At 40.7% G+C, this 20,442-nt stretch overlaps 1 protein-coding gene across 10 annotated transcripts in view; it reads left to right on the top strand.

Moving 5' to 3' along the window:
* PSD3 (pleckstrin and Sec7 domain containing 3) overlaps positions 1 to 20,442 on the top strand; it is a 610,137-nt gene that overhangs the window by 355,710 nt on the left and 233,985 nt on the right. For 9 of the 10 annotated variants that reach the window (XM_044925847.2, XM_025293130.3, XM_044925868.2 and 6 more), the window contains 4 exons: positions 11,674 to 11,868; positions 12,078 to 12,158; positions 13,858 to 13,970; positions 16,438 to 16,496. In XM_044925847.2, coding sequence (XP_044781782.2) covers positions 11,674 to 11,868; positions 12,078 to 12,158; positions 13,858 to 13,970; positions 16,438 to 16,496 — 448 coding nt within the window. Of the gene's footprint in view, positions 1 to 8,049; positions 8,188 to 11,673; positions 11,869 to 12,077; positions 12,159 to 13,857; positions 13,971 to 16,437; positions 16,497 to 20,442 lie in introns of those variants that run through there. The other variant, XM_025295717.3, reaches the window with a different exon arrangement.

Here is a 20,442-nt window from a genome sequence, read left to right as displayed (position 1 = left end):
AAATCTTTTTCAGGTAGTTTGCCTGTTTCCTTTTCATTTATTTTGTCTTGTGGGTTTTTACCTTATTCCTTCGTTTGCACAATATATATGTCTTTTCCTTTTGTCTAACTTACTGTGTTTGAGGTTTCCTTTCCCCAGGCTATAGGGTCATAGTGTCTCTTGCTTTTGATCTGTGCTCTTGGTTGGTGACATTGGTCCAGTGGCTTGTGTAGCCTTCATGTTGGGCGGGACTTGTGCCTGCCTTCTGGTGGAAGGAAGTGAGCTTTTTCCCCTCTGATAAGCAGGACTGTGTGAGGTGGTGTGTTTTGGGGTGTTTGTGGGAAGCCTGTCCGCTGACTGCGCTTGTGTTGTCTCGCTTGTTGTTTGCATGAGGCATCCTGTGTGGGTGCTGCTGCCAGTTGGGCTCAGGGTCTTGGATTCAGCCAGAGGCCTTTGTGGGCGTTCTCACTGATCAATCCTCCCCGAGGTCAGGTGTTCTCTGGCAGCCTAGTGTCCTGGACTCGGTGCTCCCACCCCAAGAGCTCACACCTGACCTCTGGTTGGGGAACCAAGACCCTGCAAGCTGTTTGTTATGTCAATAAAGGGGAGTAAAAGAAACAAAAAACAGAAAGGAAAATAACTAATAAAGTAAGAAATAAACAGAAAACTCAAGAGTCAAAAAATAAAGCCCAGACAAATGGTAAAAGCAAAAATCAGACAAATAGAAACAAAAAGAAAGGAACATACACCCACACAAAGCCCAAACAGACCAAAGTAAATAAGGAGAGTGGCCCCGTGAGCAAAGGAAACCAAAAAGGATACAGGCTAATTGAAAACAAAACTGACGACAACACAAAACAGAAAACGAGACCAAAATATAGTGCCAGCTGAGGAGTAAAGCAAAGAGAACAAGACAACCAAGCACCACGAAAAAAATGGAAAAATAGGAAAGCAAAGTTAATTAGCATATAAAAAGATCTATATTTACTATAAAAAATATCGACAAGAATAGAACAACAAAAAAAGAAAAAAAAATACACAAAACTGCAGAAAGCCAAAGTAGAAATAAAGGAAATTAAAAGCATGATTAAAAAACAAAATAAAACAAAAAAAAATTCTCAAAAGCCAAAATATAGATAATGATCATAATGAAAACAGCAACCACAGCAACAAAGGAAAAAAGAGGGGGAAAAAAAAAAAAACCTGAACCAACTACAGAATGAATCAAAATATAAGAATAATAAATGTTTTTCTCAGGTCTCAGCTGTCAGCGTCCTTTCCCCCACTTTGAGCCGCACCTACTTCTGCTTCCCTAGGAAAGCCTCCAGTACCGAGGAGTCTGGTCTCAGGACTTGCTGTAGGGACGGCTCAGACCCTAAGTTGGTGCTACTCCTGCGTGCTCTCACCTCCACTGTCCACAGCTGCCAGAGCTAGGGCGTTTTCTTTTGTGAGAATACTCATTGTCCTTTTATGTATTCCATAAACACAGAGTCCACCTAGCTGATGGTGTGGATTTAATCTGCAGTTTGTACAGCTGGCGAGAAGGTTTTTGATCCTTTTCCTTAATCACTGTGCCTCTGGAGCTCAACTGTTGTTTTATCCCCACCTCGGCCTGAGGATCATCCCTAGGAGTTTGGTCCTGAGGCTGCCCTGGAGGGCTTGGGTCTGCCTCGGTGAAGACTGGGCCTGGAGGTGGTGCAGCTGCTCGGATCATGGGGACCCCGGCTGAACCAGATACACAGGGAAGCACACACAGGCACTGGACACGTGGTGCTGTAAGGATTCTTTTCTAGTCTCTGGCAGCTCTGCCCCAGTGAGGACCTAGTGTGCAGGTGGCATGGCCGCTTGGATCATGCAGACCCCAGTGGTGCCTGGTGCACAGGGAAGCCAGCAGCCATGGTTGCAGGAGACATGATGCTATAAATATTCTTTTCTAGCCTCTGTCGGCTCTGCCCCCGTGAGGACCGAGTGTGGCGCTGTGGCTTGCATTGCAGGGACCCGGCAGCACCAGGTGTGTAGGGAAGGCAGCAATCATAGGTGTAGAAGATATGGCCCTATTAGAATCCTCTTCTGTCCTCTGGCCGCTGACACTCAAAGGGCCTTCCTGGCTGGTCCTTCTCTATTGCTTGACATAGGAGGTACTCAAGGGCACCCCTGGCCGGGGGCCTTCTCTACTGCTCTGCAGGTCAGGCGCTCAAAGGGCCGCCCTCCCTGGGGTCTTTCTCTATTGGTCAGCTGCCTGCGCCGCCTGTGGAGGGTCTTTCTCTATTGGTCAGCTGCCTGCGCCGCCTGTGGAGGGTCTTTCTCTATTGGTCAGCTGCCTGCGCCGCCTGTGGAGGGTCTTTCTCTATTGGTCAGCTGCCTGCGCCGCTGTGGAGAGGGAGGCCACAGTCATGGCTCCACCCGCTGCTGTGACTCAGCAGTGGCGCCCTGCCTCCGTGGCTGCCCAGCGTTCCTTCAGAGGCATTCCGTGCAGGTTTCCTCCCTCCTGTCCCCTTGGGCCATCATCTTCCCTCAGTTAACAGCAGTGCTGGCCCTGGGACTGCTCTCCACTCCCATGCTCCAGCTCCCAGCCGCCGAGCTTTCGGGTGGACTTGCGTCCTTGTCCGGGGTATGTAGGACCGCAGCACGGATTATCCGTGCGGTTCTCGCTTCCTTCAGCCTTTCGCCGATGTTACTCTGTTACACCTGTTACTCTCATGGCCTCAAATGCTTCTCTTCTGTCTCAGCAGACCGCCTGGGATCCCACCTTTGCTTCACCTCCCCCACTCCCTGGTGCAGGTCAGGTCCTGCTCACTCTCTTTTTCTCTTCCTTCCTTCATCCTAGTGAGTTCTGCGTGGAACTGTATATTCCCGTCTGGTGGTCAGGGACTCCTGTTAGTACTCAGCTGGTTCTCTGTGAGATCCTCTGAATCTGAAGGTACATTCCTGATGCCTCTGTGAAAATGGATGTACTCCATTTTCACCTACTCCTCTGCCATCTTGTGTCTCTTCTAAATAGACTTTTCTCAAAAAAGACATGCAAGTGGACAACAGGCACATAAAAAGATGCTCAACATTGGTGATCACTGCTGCTGCTAAGTCACTTCAGTCGTGTCTGACTCTGTGTGCCCCATAGACGGATGCCCACCAGGCTCCCCCATCCCTGGGATTCTCCAGGCAAGAACACTGGAGTGGGTTGCCATTTCCTTCTCCAGTGCATGAAAGTGAAAAGTGAAAGTGAAGTCACTCAGTCATGCCCGACCCTCAGTGACCACATGGACTGCAGTCTTCCAGGCTCCTCTGTCCATGGGATTTTCCGGGCAAGAGTACTGGAGTGGGGTGCCATTGCCTTCTCCGATCACTGCTGCTGCTAAGTCGCTTCAGTTGTGTCCAACTCTGTGCGACCCCAGAGAGGGCAGCCCACCAGGCTCCCCAGTCCCTGGGATTCTCCAGGCAAGGACACTGGAGTGGGTTGCCATTTCCTTCTCCAGTGCATGAAAGTGAAAAGTGAAAGTGAAGTCTCTCAGTCGTGTCCGACTCCTAGTGATTCCATGGACTGCAGCCTACCAGGCTCCTCTGTCCATGGGATTTTCCAGGCAAGAGTACTGGAGTGAGGTGCCGTTTCCTTCTCCATCTCCGATCACTAGGTAAATGCAAATCGAAAGTACAATGAGGTATCACCTCCACAGTGATCAGAATGGCCATCACCAAAAAGTCTACAAATAATAAATGCTGGAGAGTATGTGGAGAACTCTCCACATGTTGGAGAGTATGTAAGGGAACCCTCCTACACTGTTGGTAGGAATGTAAATTGATACAGACCCTATGGAGAACAATATGGAGGTTCCTTAAAAAACTAAAAATAGAACTACCAAATGATCCTGCAATCCCACTCAGAGGCAAATATCCAGAGAAAACCATAATTCAGAAAGATACAGGCACCTCAGTGTTAATTGCAGCACTGCTTACAATAGTCCAGACAGAGAAACAATCCAAGAGTCAGCTGACAGAGAAGTAGATAAAGAAGATGTGGTACATGCATACAGTGGAATGTTGCTAGGCCATACAAAGAATGAAATAATGCTATTTGCACCAACATGGATGGACCTAGAGATTACCATACTAAGGAGTAAGCCAGACAGAGACATATATAATATCCCTTATATGTGGAATCTAAAAAAATAAAAGTGATACAAATGAACTTAAAATATAAAACAGAAATAGACTGACAAATGAATGAAACAAACATGTTTACCAAAGAGGGAAAAGCAGAGGGATAAATCAGGAGTTTGAGGTTAACATATATATACTGCTATATATAAAATAAATAACAAGGACCTACTGTACAGCACAGGGAATTATACTCAGTATTTTATAATAACCTATGAGAGACAAAAGCCTGAAAAAGAATGTAGATATATATGTATGTATTACTGAATTGCTTTGTTACCTGAAACTAATACAGCAGTGTAAATCAACTATACTTCAATAAAAAAGTAATTAAATTTTTTTGATAAAGAGTTTATTTATTTATTTATTCTTTTAAAGATTAGTTGCTATCTCTGCTCTTCCCGAGAAATAAGTGCCATAGATAATGGAAGCCAAGAAGACATCCTTTCCTTTCTCAGGGGATGTTTATGCTTCTGGGTTCTAAGTGTACCTTACTCGAGCTATTGTTCTGAGAACCCTTCTTGACCACCTTCATTCTGACTCCCCTGAGTCTGCTAGCTTCGGGCCTCGGTGACTGCATCCTCAGCCTACATGGTCACAGTGCTCTCTCTGACCTTTTATTCCACTTGTGACTGGAGTCATTTCCTCTAACTCCTTGGGATTCTTCTGACTTGCCTCTGACTTGCCTATGTATGAAATTGAAGTAGGTGACTGTTGATTGTTGTTTTCTAAATGCAGGAGGCGTACCTTAGCCTTCTTAATTTTTTTAACCTAGTTTTATTATCACAATTATATAAAAACTTAAAAACATTTTAAAAAACTTAAACTCAAAATAAGTATGAAGTGAGATAGTATATCTGGTACCCTCTGCTGATATCAGTCTGCTTGAACTTTTCAGGATCAGTTATATTGAACTGTTAGGTTGGTGCAAAAGTAATTGCGTTTTTACATTGTTAAACTTTGCCGTTTGATATTGGAATATGTTCTTAAGTGTGGTTATGTTATACATCATTTTAATGTGCATTTCTCGCTTTGCATTTTTTTGCTAATGACTTGTTGCTGTTTATATTTAGACTACAGAAATGATGCTAGACAAAAAGCAAATTTGAGCGATATGTTTATTTGAGTTCAATATGGGTCGTAAAGCAACAGAGACGACTCGCATCAACAGTGCGTTTGGCCCAGCAACTGCTAATGAACATGCAGTGTAATGGTGGTTCAAGAAGTTTTGCAAAGGAAAAGGGAGCCTTGAAGATGAGGAACGTTGTGGCTGTCCCATGGAAGTTGACAACAACCAATTGAGAGCATTATCGAAGCTGATCCCCTTACAGCTACACAAGTTGCCAAAGAACTCAGTGTCAGCCATTCTGTGGTCATTGGCATTTGAGGCAAATTGGGAAGGTGAAAAAGCTTGATAAGGGGGTGCCTCATGAGCTGACTGAAAATCAAAAAAAATCACTTTGAAGTGTTGTCCTCTCTTATTCTACAACAACAAACCATTTCTCAACCAGATTATTACATGTAATGAAAAGTGGATTTTATATGACAGCCGGTGATGACGAGCTCAGTGGTTGGACCGAGAAGAAGCTCCAGAGCACTTCCCAAGGTCACACTTGCACCAGAAAAGGGTCACGGTCACGTTGGTGGTCTGCTGCCCATCTGATCCACTATAGCTTTCTGAATCCCGGGGAAACCATTCCATCTGAGAAGTATGCTCAGCAAATCGATGAGACACACTGAAAACTGCAACACCTGCCGCTGGTATTGGTCCACAGAATGGGCCCAGTTCTTCTCTGCGACAACTCCTGACCACACGGTTCATAACCAGCGCTTCAGAAGTTGAATGAATTGGGCTACAAAGTTTCATCTCATCCACCATTTTGCCTGACGTATCACCGATTGACTACCACTTCTTCAGGCATCTTGAAAACTTTCTGCAGGGAAAACGTTTTCACAACCGTCAGGAGGCAGAAAATGCTTTCCCAGAGTTCATCAGATCCTGAAGCATGGATTTTTTTGTTTGTTTGTTTGCTTTATTTCTTCTTGGCAAAAATGTGTTGACTGTGATGGTTTCTGTTTGGATTAATAATGGTGTGTTTGAGCCTAGTTATAGTGACTTAAAATTCATGGTCGAAACCGCAGGTACTTGTGTGCCAACCTAATGAAGCTCCAGTACTTTGGCTGCCTGGTGTGAAGAGCTGACTCACTGGAAGAGACCCTGGTGCTGGGAAAGATTGAAGGCAGAAGGAAAAGAGGGCAATGGAGGATGCGATGGTTGGATGGCATCACTGATTCAGTGGACATGAACTTGGGCAAACTCCTACAAGTGGTGAGGGACAGGGAGGCCTGGCCTGCCACAGTCCATGGGGTCACAAAAGTCGGTCACAGTTTGGCAGCTGAACATGATAGAAAGCTAGTGCCACATGTTGTTCCTGTTGGAGCACAGAGGACATCGAAGGCATGGATACAGTTGGTCGCTCAGTTCTGCATTCTTTTAAAAGATGGCTGTTGACTAATTTCAGCCCCCCCCTTGTGGATACAAAGTGAAATTTAAGATAGTGGTAGGTGAGAGAGGTGGGACTTTGAAATGCAGAGCTGTGATAAAGAAATAACTAGGTTTGCTCTGAGAATGCAGCCAGGGAGTTTGGAGTAAGATTCTTAGAATAGTTGTTCTTTCCCTTGGGCTCTTGTAGGATCACGAGTTTGCAGAATTTGTGAACTCCAGGATTTTTGGGGTAGGGGTGATGGGAGTGGCAATGGGAAGGACAGGGGAAAGGGATGTGAGTACAGCTGACGTCTCTGTGTGGCCCCAACACGAAGGCAATAGAGGTAACCAGTGTAAATGGGCAGTAGGGGTCGGCTTGTGAAGGGCCTTACCGACCTGCCACAGGACATGGGCTTTTGTCTTGTGCAGGATGTTTGTCAAGGGGGGATTTTATTTTATCACACGCATGGTGGCAGTGTGCAGGCTGGGGAAGAAGGGTGACAGTGCAGAGAAAAGAGGGTTTTCCTTTTGTATTTGGAGGAATCAGCAGGTCACAGTCAACTGAGAGAAGATAAAACAATAGAAAAGTAGTAGGAATAAAAATTAAATCACAGAAGCCAGTCAAACACACCTGGAAGGAATCTGATTTAGAACAGGCATTCATGAGATAGGGTTATCAGGTAAAATCAGGATGCCCAGTTAAATTTGAATTTCAGATGAATAATATATTTTTTTTTTTTTAGTGTCCATATGCCCCATGAAATTATTAAGACATACTTTCAATAAAAACTATTTTTTGTTTATTTAAAATTCTGGGTGTGCTATTTAACTGGGTGTGCTATTTTATTTGGGAAGTGTTTTAATCTAAAACATGCTAAAAAGTATGTAATCTAAAGTATACTAAAAGCTTTGGCATAATCTAAAGTATGCTAAAACGGTTGTGAAAAGGCTTGGTGGTCAGACTCAGTGATCTGGTCCTTTTGATGATATTGAGATAGGATATAACCATATTTGTTTTGAGGTGTGCATTTATATATATCACAGGGAGAACTTTTGGGGAGTCTTTTCTGTACTTAAATGACTAGTAAGGGTTTTACCTTAGGAGATTTAAAGTTAACTTGATCGAGAAGAAAAGGGGAGCCATAAAGAAGGGAAAATTCAGACTCCTGAAAGCATCTAACACTCAGCGGACTAGACGGACAATGTCTTGTGTATTCCAGGAAACAAACGGGGTGTCACTCCCGCCGAGAGGGGTCATGAGTCGCTTCGTCGAGTGTGAACAAGGCCGAGCTGCCATTGTTGTTTACGCTCTTGATGTACAGTGGCCCCTGTGTTCTGGCTTCTGTTTTTAGTAGCACTGTAAAAGCATTACAACCCCCCCAACAGTAAACGCTTCCAAGAGTGTGAGGTCATAGTAATATGACCTCATAGGGAGCCGGGTCCCTGGGAGCCCTGTTAACCAGCACACAGTGGCGCTAGGGGGTGGCGGGTCCTGGGGGCACCGGGCAGGGAAGCATGGCCGGGCGCAGCCTCGGCTCCAGGATGGCCTCGTGGTGGCTGTCATACTGCTGGTGAGTCGGCACTGCCATCGCTCCCAGGCTCTCTGAGTTGGAAAGCGCAGCCTCGGCTCGTTGGAGTTCTCTCATTAGCTGTGTATGGGTGGAATGGAGCCATCTAGGACTGGAAATGCTGATCTTCATTTTATTCCTTACTTCCCTCTTCTCTGCACTTTTTTTCAAGAAGATTCAGAGTATTCTGATTGGTACAGATTTTTAAATTACCTCCTCCTGGGGAATGTGAGGAAGATGAGGTGAAATAGGCCAGGTCAGGAAGAGAGGCAGTAAACATGAGGGATGAGAAACGTATGGACTGGGAATCAATACTGCATTTTAAAAATTCTTGTATTTTTAAGTACATGTAATGAATATATTTGTTACAATAAGCCTCTTATATTTGAACAGCATCATTGCAACGCTATGTATGTAGTATAATTACGCTGTTTTCATGGAGTGATGAAATGCATGCCATGAGTTTGCCCTGAGAAGTAAGCAATAATAAGTAGCAGTTTATTTGAGAAGAAAAATCCTTTCTTTGACACTGTTTTCTTTTACACAGTCACTAATATGCAGACTAAGAATGTATAGGGGCACAACTCCAGGGGTCTTCTTTTCATAATTATAAAGACTCAAGTCAAGTCGCTCACTCAGTCGTGTCCGACTCTTTATAAAGACTACTTGACTGTAAATAAAAGAGTTCTTAAGAGTAAATGTTTTACACTTCACCATTTATTTGGGAAAACACAAAGGGTGAGGTGACCTTTAAAAGAAATAATTTTCTATGAATTTGCTTACAGGTTTGCTGTATATAATAAATAATTCAATTGTCTGATGGGATAAATTTCAGAACACCATTTGGTAATGTGAACTTTATAAAGGAAGGTTTACAATGAAAACAATATTTAAATGTATTTATGTGAAGATTTTATTGTAATAAGGCAATTTGTTTTAATTGGTGGGTCTTTCTGTTGGAAAATTGTTTAAGGTGGCTGATTGTTTACGGAGGGTTACCAAACGTCTTGGTTTGCGTGGGTGGATTCCCGTTTGTGTCTGTTGTCTTGGCATGGACTGTGGTTTAGCATCTGACTTTGACTTTAGAAAAATGAACCATTATTATCAATGGTTACAGTAAAAGAAGTCAGCGCAGGTTTGCACACCTCCACTTTGAACGTCCAGCTTCTCCACAGTCATGTCTGGAGTGTGTGAGCTGATGGGTTGAACAGAAATTTCACATGGTTTGGGTGTAAAAGACTTGTGCAGTGCTTGCTGATAAGTGGGCTTGGCGAGAGGCTGTGAGGGACAGTGACCCCTTCACGTCCGGCAGTGGCTGGGGGCGCTGGGACCCTGCAGCCCCAGGAGCTCCTTGGGCTTCTGCTGGCTGTGCAGAAGCCACCACGTAGATGGTGGGTCAGTGCGACATGGGATATTGTGACTTAGGTAGATAGGTGCCAAGGTAGAGCTTGAGCAGTTCTGCTTAAAAATGTCTTCCCTTTGCTATAAGGACTTTTTGTAAGTTTACAACTAGTTTTTTTTTTTTTTTCTTGGTAACACTTTTTTCCCCACATTGTAACAATTGCAACCACATATTTAATGATTTTACCATCTCTGTTTCCTCCTCAGACTGCCCTGGTTTGGACAGTCAGTGATTCTCTGCTTATAATTCAGGACAAGTTAAAGAGCCGTGGAGTAGGGCAAGGGAATGCAGACTAGGATTTGGGGTCTCCTGGAATGGCTTTTGCATCATTGAAAGGCTGTGAAAAACAACAAAATCAAAAAAGCATGTGTGACAGTGAGCTTATGTGGCCTGCAAACCTGAAATATTTACTCTCTGGTTCATCACAGAAAAAACATTTTTGCTTTAGAGTCCACAGTAAGTGTGCTGGAAGGGTCCTTACGCATGGTTGTTTACCACGGGCATAGCGCTGCTTTGTTAGAAGTCAAAGTGAAGGTCTGGGAATGACAGCGTTCTCAAGGCTGGTGCTACAGGTGTGTGCTGTGGAGCCAGCGAGAGCTGAGGTTCTCACACTGTGGTGTGCAGCTTCCTGAGGCCCTTTCAGTGGGTTTGTGAGGCCAAAATTATTTTGTGATAACAGCGCAGCACCGTTGTCCTCTCTCACTCTGTCGATACCAAAGTTGATACACGCTGATTGTACGAAAGCAGTGGTGGAAGCCCCAGGGCCAACCAAGGCAGTGGCACCACGCTGGTCTTCTCTGCTGTGCATTCAAAATAAAAATGAAGGCCGGTTTCACCTAATGATGTCTTTGATAAAGCAGTGCCAATTAATTACTTTTCAGCCCTTGGCTACCTGGCATTTAATTTCACATGCAGTGAAATGGAAACTCTACTTGAAGCACTCTAGGAAAAGCACTCACGTAGTTTGAGTTGTGAGCTTTATGCTAGTCACTTTTTTCATGGAAATGCCATTTTCTTTCAAAGTCTAACTGAGAAACTGGCTTTGGCAAACATTTTCTTGAAAACTAATGAAGTGAGCCTATTTAAGGAAAACAACTGTCATTTTTTTTGTTGTTGTTGTTGCCAGTGATAAAATTGAAGTTTCAATAAAAAATTAGAATTTTGGAAAACTTGTATCTACCACCAAGTTTGGCAGCTTCCCTGTACTTAGCAACTTTTCTGAGGATGTTAGTGGCAATGTTAGTAAATGGGATTTCTTTTTTAAATAATGAAATGTGTCAGCAAATACTCTTCAGTTGACCAATTCATGTTGCAGAATCATGCCTAGGTAAGATGCATTCAAAGTGTGGGACATTTTTAATGTAAGAGTACAAAAAAACTCACTGATAAAGTTTAGATTCTATCAGTATATTACAACTAACTTTTAAGAAACTACCACTTGTTTTATTTTGGCATTATATCAAAAAGCAATATCCACAATTAAGGATATTAAAGTGCTCCCTATTTTCCTATTTCTGTGGAGGCCAGATTGTCTTGATATTTTCAGCCACAGTGATGTATCATTGATGATCTAATGTAGAAGTGGCTGTGAAGTCCAGCTGTCTTCTAGCTGCACCAGACATTAAAGAAATATGTAAAAGATGTAAATCTCTGTTGCTTGTCTCTTTACAATTTATGCTATTGTTTTAGAAAATATAAATATGTTTGTCTATATTTGTGAAATTGATTTTTTATTATTAAATGAATATTTGAATTTTTCCATTTTAATTACTCATGCAGTGAATACAAGTAGACATAACCCATATACACAAAGGTCTTTGACGTCTTCTATACTTCTAAGAATATCAAGGTTTGAGACCAAAAGGTTTGAGAACTGCTCATCTAGGGTTTAAGCAATCACTTCTCTAGTATGTCAAAATACAGTAACTGAGAATATTTTTATTAATAATTAAGCATAAGGTATATCATTTAAAATAGTTTTTCATTTGTTCTACAATATCGTGATAATTTCCTTAGCTATTTTCCTGTTTGCCGCACAAGAACAATCTCTTCTCTTCTTTTGTTTCCTTCTTTATCAATTTTTACAGCAACGCTGGGGTGGAGACAGCTCTGCTAGAGGCTCATTCTGAAATGGGGAGCGCTGAACCTCTGGAAGAGGGGGCCTCAGGGAGCCTCAGCAACAGCACCAGCAGCAGCACAGAAGCAGCCAAAAGGCTGGCCAAGCGCCTTTACCAGCTCGACAGGTTCAAAAGGTCGGACGTGGCAAAGCACCTGGGCAAGAAGTACGTTCCGTTCCAGGGCTGGTGTCTGAGTGCACCCTTATAAGCGTGTGTGTGTGTGTGTTCAGGCTGGTGTCTGAGTGCACCCTTATAAGCGTGTGTGTGTGTGTGTGTGTTCAGGCAGGTGTCTGAGTGCATCCTTATAAGCGTCTGTGTGTGTGTGTTCAGGTGGCTTCAGTTTTAATAACCAAGTCTATTTTGTTTTCTTACAGCAATGAATTTAGCAAACTAGTTGCAGAAGAATATTTGAAGTTTTTTGATTTCACAGGAATGACACTGGATCAATCTCTCAGGTATGATTAAACATCACCTGTTCTTTGCTTCTAAATAATTAATTCTAATAATAGAAAATGATGTGCTGAAGGTAGTCTGATTTTTCCTTTTTTAGACCCACAGTTACTTTGTGACCTTAGCTCAGAGTGTTTTACGGAGAGTAAACGTTGTGGAAAGTGGGGAAAATGTATTGTTTTTGTGAAATTATACATGAACCCATATTCTGCACCAAGTGTATGACAGAGTAAAGTATGCTGGCAAAGTAAGGCTTGGAGAAATGAAATCTGTGGGAATTTGGTTTTTGAATGATCAAATTTTTTTAAAAGGCACAGTTTATAGACTGCAGAATTAAAGATTTTTTTCTCTAATTATTTGTTTACAGTAGCCTAATAGCCTTTTCAAAGAGTACTTTGAAATTACCTAATGAATGGGATAAAAATCAATATCAGGATAATCAGCAGGAAGTTATCTGTAAAACTATTTTAGTCAGTTATTACTTCTGGCTGATCTGTTCAAATGGGTTTGGAAACACCTGACCATCACGTCTTACACCATACTGTCCTGTCAATTTCTAAGCACAGCTGAAGGTAAAACCCAGCCAGCATTTAATCTTATAAACTCTGTGATGTGTCAGAGCCTGGAGGAGCTCTGAGATCATCTTGTGTAACACTCTAGTTTTACAGATCAGGAGACTGAAGCCTGGGAGGTGAAGTGAGAAAGCACAGCAGTGAGTTAGTCTCTGGCTCTTTGCATGAATCAGGGGTACTTAGAGGTTTTCTGATGGAAACAGGTAAAGGTAGGGGAAAGATCTATATTTTTGCTTTGCTTTCTCATGTGGTTTATAAAAAAAAGTTTAAGAGAAATTAATTAGGGCAATATAATTTAGATTAACTGCAAGTAAGGAAGACAGCAACATTTTCATCATCAAAATATGGTTTATGATATGTTTCTTTCAAAAGTAGGTTTTCTTAGAACATTCTGAATAATTTTTTTCTTTCTCATCTCGTGTTTAGGTCAGTGCATCTACTTTGTTGAGTGAGAGTCCTGGATACATCTCTAATAGACCATACTCTCAGTGACTCTGATCTAGATTGGCATTCCTAATTCAAAAATAAATTAGGGTTTTATCTTCCAATCTCTTCCTCGTGTAGCAAGTTAAAGATAGACTATGGTGATAATAGGCAAAATAAAATTAACAGAAATCTACTGTGCATAAGACAGTATAATTGTAATTTTAATAGTGGGTCAGTGGTGATTACCATCAAGTAACAAAATGACAAAGAAACCCTGTGATCTTTGTCAAGTTTTGGGGTCGCAAAGAGTCGGACACGACTGAGCGACTGAACTGAACTGAACTGAAGACATAGATCACGTTGTTATGCATCCAGACTTCAGTGTTCCTTAGTTTTTTCTAACTCATCTTTAAAAATGGCTTCTTTACATCATATGTGGAAACCACTCACCTTCCCAAGCCTGTTTTTTGATGTGTTTTTTGACCATGCTGTTGCTCTGTCATCGTTTATATCGACCTTTCCTATAATATTAACATCAACATAAGTTTATGTTGAATAACCATCTAGTGATTTTTAAAGCATAACTGTTAAATATCTTACCTGTATTATTAGTTTCTTAAGTTTTATGAATTAAGTTTAACTGTCAAACAGAGTATAGTCTCACATTTTCTAAAAATTCACCTTTTCCCTTTTAACTCTTTTTTAGGTATTTCTTTAAAGCATTTTCTCTTGTGGGAGAAACCCAAGAACGAGAGAGAATTTTAGTACACTTCTCCAATAGATATTTTTACTGTAACCCAGATACCATTGCTTCACAAGGTAATCGGATGGAAATGCTTAAATTACTTTTTTATAACAAGGGCTATTTTTCTCAATATAAAGGTTACATTTTATTATGCAGAAGAAAATGAAAATCATCGAGTTATGTCTAATTACCTAGAAATAACTGTTAACAGTTTGATTTACTTCCTTCTAGTCTATTTGTAAAATACTTTATGTCAAGTTGGAATCATTACAAATTTCGTTTCCTACTGTTCTTCCCTTGCATGGTGAGCATCTCTCATGTCATCAGATATTCTTTAAAAACCGTATTTAATGACTGCTTGATGTCCTTTACTCCTGTAGTTTCACTGTATTTTCCGTGTCCATAGTATGACAGTATACTTTCTTTAAATCGTTTATGGTCTGTCCCTGAGATTTTAATGTCTGTGCACATTGTAACAAGTGAAATGTGCACAGACATAGCTCCTCTTTCTTCGTCCCGTGCACCTGAGTTTCTAAGCTTTTGATGAAGTGCACGTGTAGTTGTATGGTTAGTTCCAGAAACATTTGCAAATCTCACTGGCGTGTGTGGTCTATCTCTAGTACTTTCTTGGGCATTCATTTTTACAACACTGACCACTGACTCAGGTTTATGATTTTAATGACCTATATTTGTGTTTACTATTTTAAAAAGCAACTTTAAGCTTTTTAATTTTTGATATACTCTATGAAGAGAGATCATTTCTCCATTTCAGTTTTTATACTAAGGCCAAGCTTTCAGGGTTTAAAATAAAAAATATTCACTTCCAATTGGAGTATCTTTCATAAACTTAAGAACTCTAGACTAAGTCCCTGAGACCAGATGCACTAGGAATTGTAATTGTCTCTTAACTCCTGTGTGCCAGTTAGCAGTGTGTTGGTGTTCTTTATATCGACGCAAGTGATTGCTCCTGCTGCCTCTGCCCTGCAGGCTGTAGCTAAATTAATTGTCTTGAGTGTTAAAGTCATATTGTCATCTGTAAAATGGGGACTGTCTTCCTTTATTCTTTTGACTCTGCTAAGACCATCTATTCACTGTATCACTGTTGGTCTTAAGAAAATAAAAGGTATAGAAGTGAATTGTTTTTGTTAGAACCTTCTTCAAATCTAAGAAGATACATTCCTAAGTGAGGCAGGGACTGTGGATTTGTGTACTCAGTTGGTTGTTGATAAAGATATTTGAGAGTTGGCTGCAGAGTTTTATAAATACTTTCAAGAACTTGTTTTTATATGTATTTAGAATAGTGGAATAAATGAACTTTTAGGCATTTAGCAGCATCTGCTTAGAGATATTTTACTTAGAGAAATCACCTACTGAACTCAAAGGCATATTTTGGAAAATGAGGCATCTTTAATTCATAAATTCAGCAGTTGGACAAACTTTTTTGTACATTTAGTATAAATTAATAAGATTTTTCTCCTATCTGCAACTGCTGTACTATACTTGGATTGAGAATTGCAGGGAGAGAATAGTGCTTTTTCTTTCCCTTTATAAAATAAGAGGAGAAAGGGATGTTTCCATGTAAGTGTGAAATGATCTTGCTGGTTTGGGTAACTTATTTCCTATAAATAGTTAATTTTTAAATCTTCATTGATTATTTCAGTATTTCACTTTTGTCTGATCAGTTGTATCCTGGGCCAGTCAACCTAAATGTTGCCTTAAAGGAGTGGCGAGTGAAAGGATAACTATTCCTGTCTATATGTTTTTAGCCAGAGAACTAATACCCAAAGAGTAAACAGTGGAAGATGCACATCTTGGTTTTCTTTAACTTTTGCTTCTTTCCTAATTCACTTTCTTTCTAGAAAATAAAATTTAAAAAATAATAGTATTAAATAATTTATTTTCTTTTCCATATCTCATAGAAAATTGAGAAACCATAAGTAAAAAGTAAAATTGTAATTTTATTATCCAGAAATAATGATATCTTTTAATATTATATTATAGATCATTCTAGATGTATTATATTTAAATAGAATCATACTGGATATAAATTATGGTGAAATATCTTTCCATTTCAACGTGTGTACTTGGACCACATTTTTAATGACGTCAGCGTAACAGAATTGTGTTTTAGGTGGGTCATATTCACTCACTCCCATTGTCAGCAAGCTTCCTTTTAGATATTCTTGTATTTTGGGTAGTTCTTTTATTTCATTAGTATTAATATGAAGTCCCCGAAGTAGATTTGCTGTATCAAAGGACACTGGTTCAAAGCTTTAGACATTTTCTGTCAGCTTGTCCTCTAGAGGTAGGAATAATTGACTTCATCACCAGTAGAGTTCAAGTCTGTGCACTGAGATTCATTTAATAACGTCTTCTTATCTATTTTCTGTTTCCCCAAATGAATAGGATTAATTGTGCCTAGCCACAGGATTGTGGTTTCACAGGTTCTTAATTAAGCACAGGTATGCTGTTTTGATAATATTGAGAGTCCAACAGGAACAAGAGAATTAACGCTTTCTGTCCTCGTCTCTCTTCCGTTAGATGGAGTCCATTGCCTCACCTGCGCGATGATGCTTCTTAACACAGATCTCCATGGCCATGTAAGTGTAGGGGTGTGAGCTGTCCTACAGAGAGGGCTCCAGAACTTCCTGGGCTTATCTTTGCTTTTGTTTTCATACATGTTTACTCTCTGCCTTCTTTTATCTCGTTCTCTACATGGCAGGTAGGTAAACATAAATCTTTGGAAAAAGAAATAGCTTTTTTACATGCTAGCACTGAGCATAATTTTAAGTAAGTACCGTATTGTCCACATGTCTGGAGTTGTTCTAGCTGTAATGCGTGCGGTCTGTTATCTTCTTCGTCCACTAGATGGCAGAGACTGAGCTTTTACTTTTGGTTTTGGTTTTTGGTTAGCTATGAGGGTTGATACAGTATTGCAGAAAGAGGATGTTAAGTTACATCTGAAAGTGTTGACTATGTTTTCACGAAATATAGTAGCAAGTGTTAAGAGCTAAGTTTTTTAAACACCCCTTAGCTTACCTGGTCTTTTGCTTGTTGAAATATTAATATAGTCTACTTAAAGTATAGGATGAACTTCTTAAATTTATGATTGTAACTATACTTTCACCTTTCACAGAGGTGGAATTTTAGCTTTTGCTTAAATTGTTCATATTAGAGAAAATAAGAAATGTTTTAGTTAAATATAGATCAATATAGATCAAATATAGATCAACATGTACACAGCACAAAAATTATTTCATAGTCCCACGTCCATTTATTTTGAAGGGAAAATCATGTTTCTTGTAATTAGTCTACATCATCCCTTGATTTGCCATATGGTTTTTACCTTACAACTAAGAAATCATATTAAAAGAACTAAAACTAAGATAATGGCCCTAATTTGTTCTTCTGTTCCAAAAGGTCACACCTTATTTTAAGCAAGAAAAAGGATAACTCCTTTTCTTGTTCTCCTCTTTAAGAAAGGCAAGTGGAGCTGTATGGGGTCCTTAAGGTGGACTGAGGGGGACAAGCCTCAGTTTAACAGGGCGGTAAAATGTCTTGTGGAAATGAAGGTACTGGGATTTCCACAGCTTGAGCCTTGAAGTGAGTGGCAGAGTCTGACGTTAATTCAGCTTGGCGTGGGGCTGGCCAGCCAGCATGCTGTCCTAGCCTCTGTTTTCCTGTTGCCAGTGAAGCAGGCTCTCACTGCTTTCCTCTGTTCATCCTGTGACCCCCTTCTTCTCCTCTCACCCAGTTTCCTAGTCTAGCTATCAGCTGAAGGAGATGCTTTTGATTATGCTTGTCCACATGTAACATTGACCCAAGCCAGTGGGTCCCAGTGCCGGGGATCTTCTTCACATATGAGAGTTGTGTATTTACTCTGTTCAGACTGAGAAAATGTGTAAGAATGAAGAAAAGAATCTAGTAACAGTTTGATTCTTTTTTTCAGGTTGAATGTCATAGAACTTCTGTAGAAGTAGCTAGATTTGCAGGCATTTGTTTCTATTAAGGGGGCCTCCCCGGTGGTTCAGTGGTAAAGAATCCGCCTGCCAGCGCAGGAGACGTAGGTTCAGTCCCTGGGTGGGGATGATCCCCTGGAGAAAGAAATGGCAACTTATTTCAGTATTCCTGCCTGGAGAATCCCACAGACAGAGGAGCCTGGCAAGCTATACAGTCCATGGGGTCGCAAGAGTCGGATATGAGTTAGCGATTAAACTACCACCACCATTTCTGTTAAAAACTGGATTGCTTTTTAAAAAGCTAATATTGTTTTAATAATAATTTCAAATAAACATGTATCTTATTAATCACAGTAATTTGAAACATAACATTAAATAAAGGTGTGAGGTTTGTTATTTATTCAGATAGCTCTGCACGCTTGATACACAAACGAGACACCCTGGGGCGTCTTGTGCATGGGTTCAGAACCACAGGCCTTGGATTCGCTCGTCTTCCATGTTTGAGGAATTGAAAAGAGATTAAGTGATATACCACACTTCTTTTTGGCAACTGGAATATAAGAGAGAGTTTATATAAGTGAATGGTTTAGTATTATCTTGATTTATGCCAATCATACATAATTAACAACTGGTTATAGTGGCAGAATTACATATGAGGGAGAAAATTATAAATACAAATCTCTCTGTATCTTCAAAATCATGTTTTTAGTGATTATTAGTTCTCAGCTTTGTTTTTAAAAGTGTGTGCTGCATCCTGGAGATTGTTGTTAAGTTTTGTACATTAGACTTTTTTATTCTTGTACACAATGCGTGCTGTTCAAGACTGCTGAACATATAGTAGCTGCCATAGAAACTAACCGTGTGAAAATGTGTTTCTCTTCTTTTCCTCCTCTGGATTCTTTTTAAAAATAAATTTTTCTTCTAGGTGGTAAGTTTTTAATCCATAGTTTTGGATGTAGCTTCTCTTGCATCATGATTACCTGAATTATGGTACAGTGTCTGACTTACTAGCATGGCTCCTATGAAAGTGAATCATTCATAAAGACTATAGAGTGAATTATTTCTAATATCTTCCCCTTTCACCCTCTCCTTATGCTATACTGCCTAGGCCTCACCTCTCATTACTTAGTCCAGAGCCTGAGTAATCCTCTTGGGAAATGAACTAATAATCCACTTCCCTTTTCTTCCCTGCCATCGTGTCATAATAGCATGACCTTTCTAAGAAGTGCTGAGACAAGCTTGCCCTCACGCTCTCAGTGGGGAAGGTGTAACCTGGGAGGTTCTCTTCTTAAGGCTGTTCATTGGGAATCTTCCTGTGCTATGCAATGATGTGTTGAAAATGCATTGGCATGGGCCTTTGTTCTTCCTGCTAATCTTACTAATAAAATGGTAGAAGGTGTACTAACATAGCAAGCCTAATTCGGTGCTGTATGTTGGAATGCTATTCTAGCTTCCCCTTTTCTAGTTTATTCTATCATTAAACAAACACTTTAGTGTTTATGCTCCACTCCAAGTTTGCTGCCATCTGGGTAAGGATCAGAAGTCAGATGGAGTGGCGTTGGTAGGCTCGCCGCCCTTAGCCAGATTACCTACAGAGCTGGTGAGGGCTAACCAAGGTGCTGCGGTAGAGAAGCTCTGGGGGAGGGGTCTCCTAATTACATACATTTCACTAAGTGGGCCGCAGAAAGGCAGTCTGCAATATGTACAGTATTTTGGGGAGAAATTCATTCAGATGTTATAGTCATTTCATTGGAACTAAAGAATGGTGATTCCCTTCTGCACCTATTTTAAAAAATGTGAATGATTTTTACCATTATTATACCAATAATATGGACTTACTTTTACTTATCTGCACGTGGTTTACTAACCTTCATTAAATAAGTATTTTCTAATTGTGGTCACATTTGCTAAGTAATCTCTTTTATTTTTAAAATGCCCCTTCATCTATGAAGTCTGTATGTAAGTTAGACTTTTGTACATACAGATCAATTTCTGTCAGAACAGAAAACAGATTTATTTTTCTCTTGTTCTCTTGGACAAGTTGTACTGAGTATTGTTACTATCAACAAGCAGAGAGTTGAAACTCTATTTTTTAAAGCCTTGCATTTTATTGGAAATAGTATGAATAAAATGATTTATCATGTTAGAATACATTCATACCTTTTCCTTTTCTGGGCTATTCTGCAGGTATGCTCTATTAACTTAAAAGTATCTCTCTTGTCCTCCAGTCATATTCAAAATCCAGCCTCTTGAACCCAAGACTGAAGACAGGCAGCAGGGCCGGAACAGTGGTCGGGAGGACTGGACCCTGAAATGGGAGGAAGTTTCAGAAGAAGAACTGAGAAGCAGTAGAGAGTGGGGTAGGCGGAAGCATAGGAGTTGGCCGGTTTCTCAGCTAGAAGTCGGAAGCTATCCACAAGACAGTGCTGCCCATGTCAGGCCATGGTCAGAGGCAGTAGCCAGGGCATTGTTGTCAATCAAGATTTTGTGACAAAATCTGCCCTTTAACACCGCGGCTTGGGATTTTTAGTGACAATTTTATCTGAAGTGTGTCTGTGCTTTCTGGCAGAGCCAGGCCCCCAACCAC

This window comes from Bubalus bubalis, chromosome 1, assembly GCF_019923935.1.
Source record: "Bubalus bubalis isolate 160015118507 breed Murrah chromosome 1, NDDB_SH_1, whole genome shotgun sequence".
Classification (NCBI taxonomy): Eukaryota; Metazoa; Chordata; class Mammalia; order Artiodactyla; family Bovidae; genus Bubalus; species Bubalus bubalis.
The sequence above is the reverse complement of the archived record's forward strand: the minus strand, read 5'-3'. Positions and strand labels throughout refer to the sequence as shown.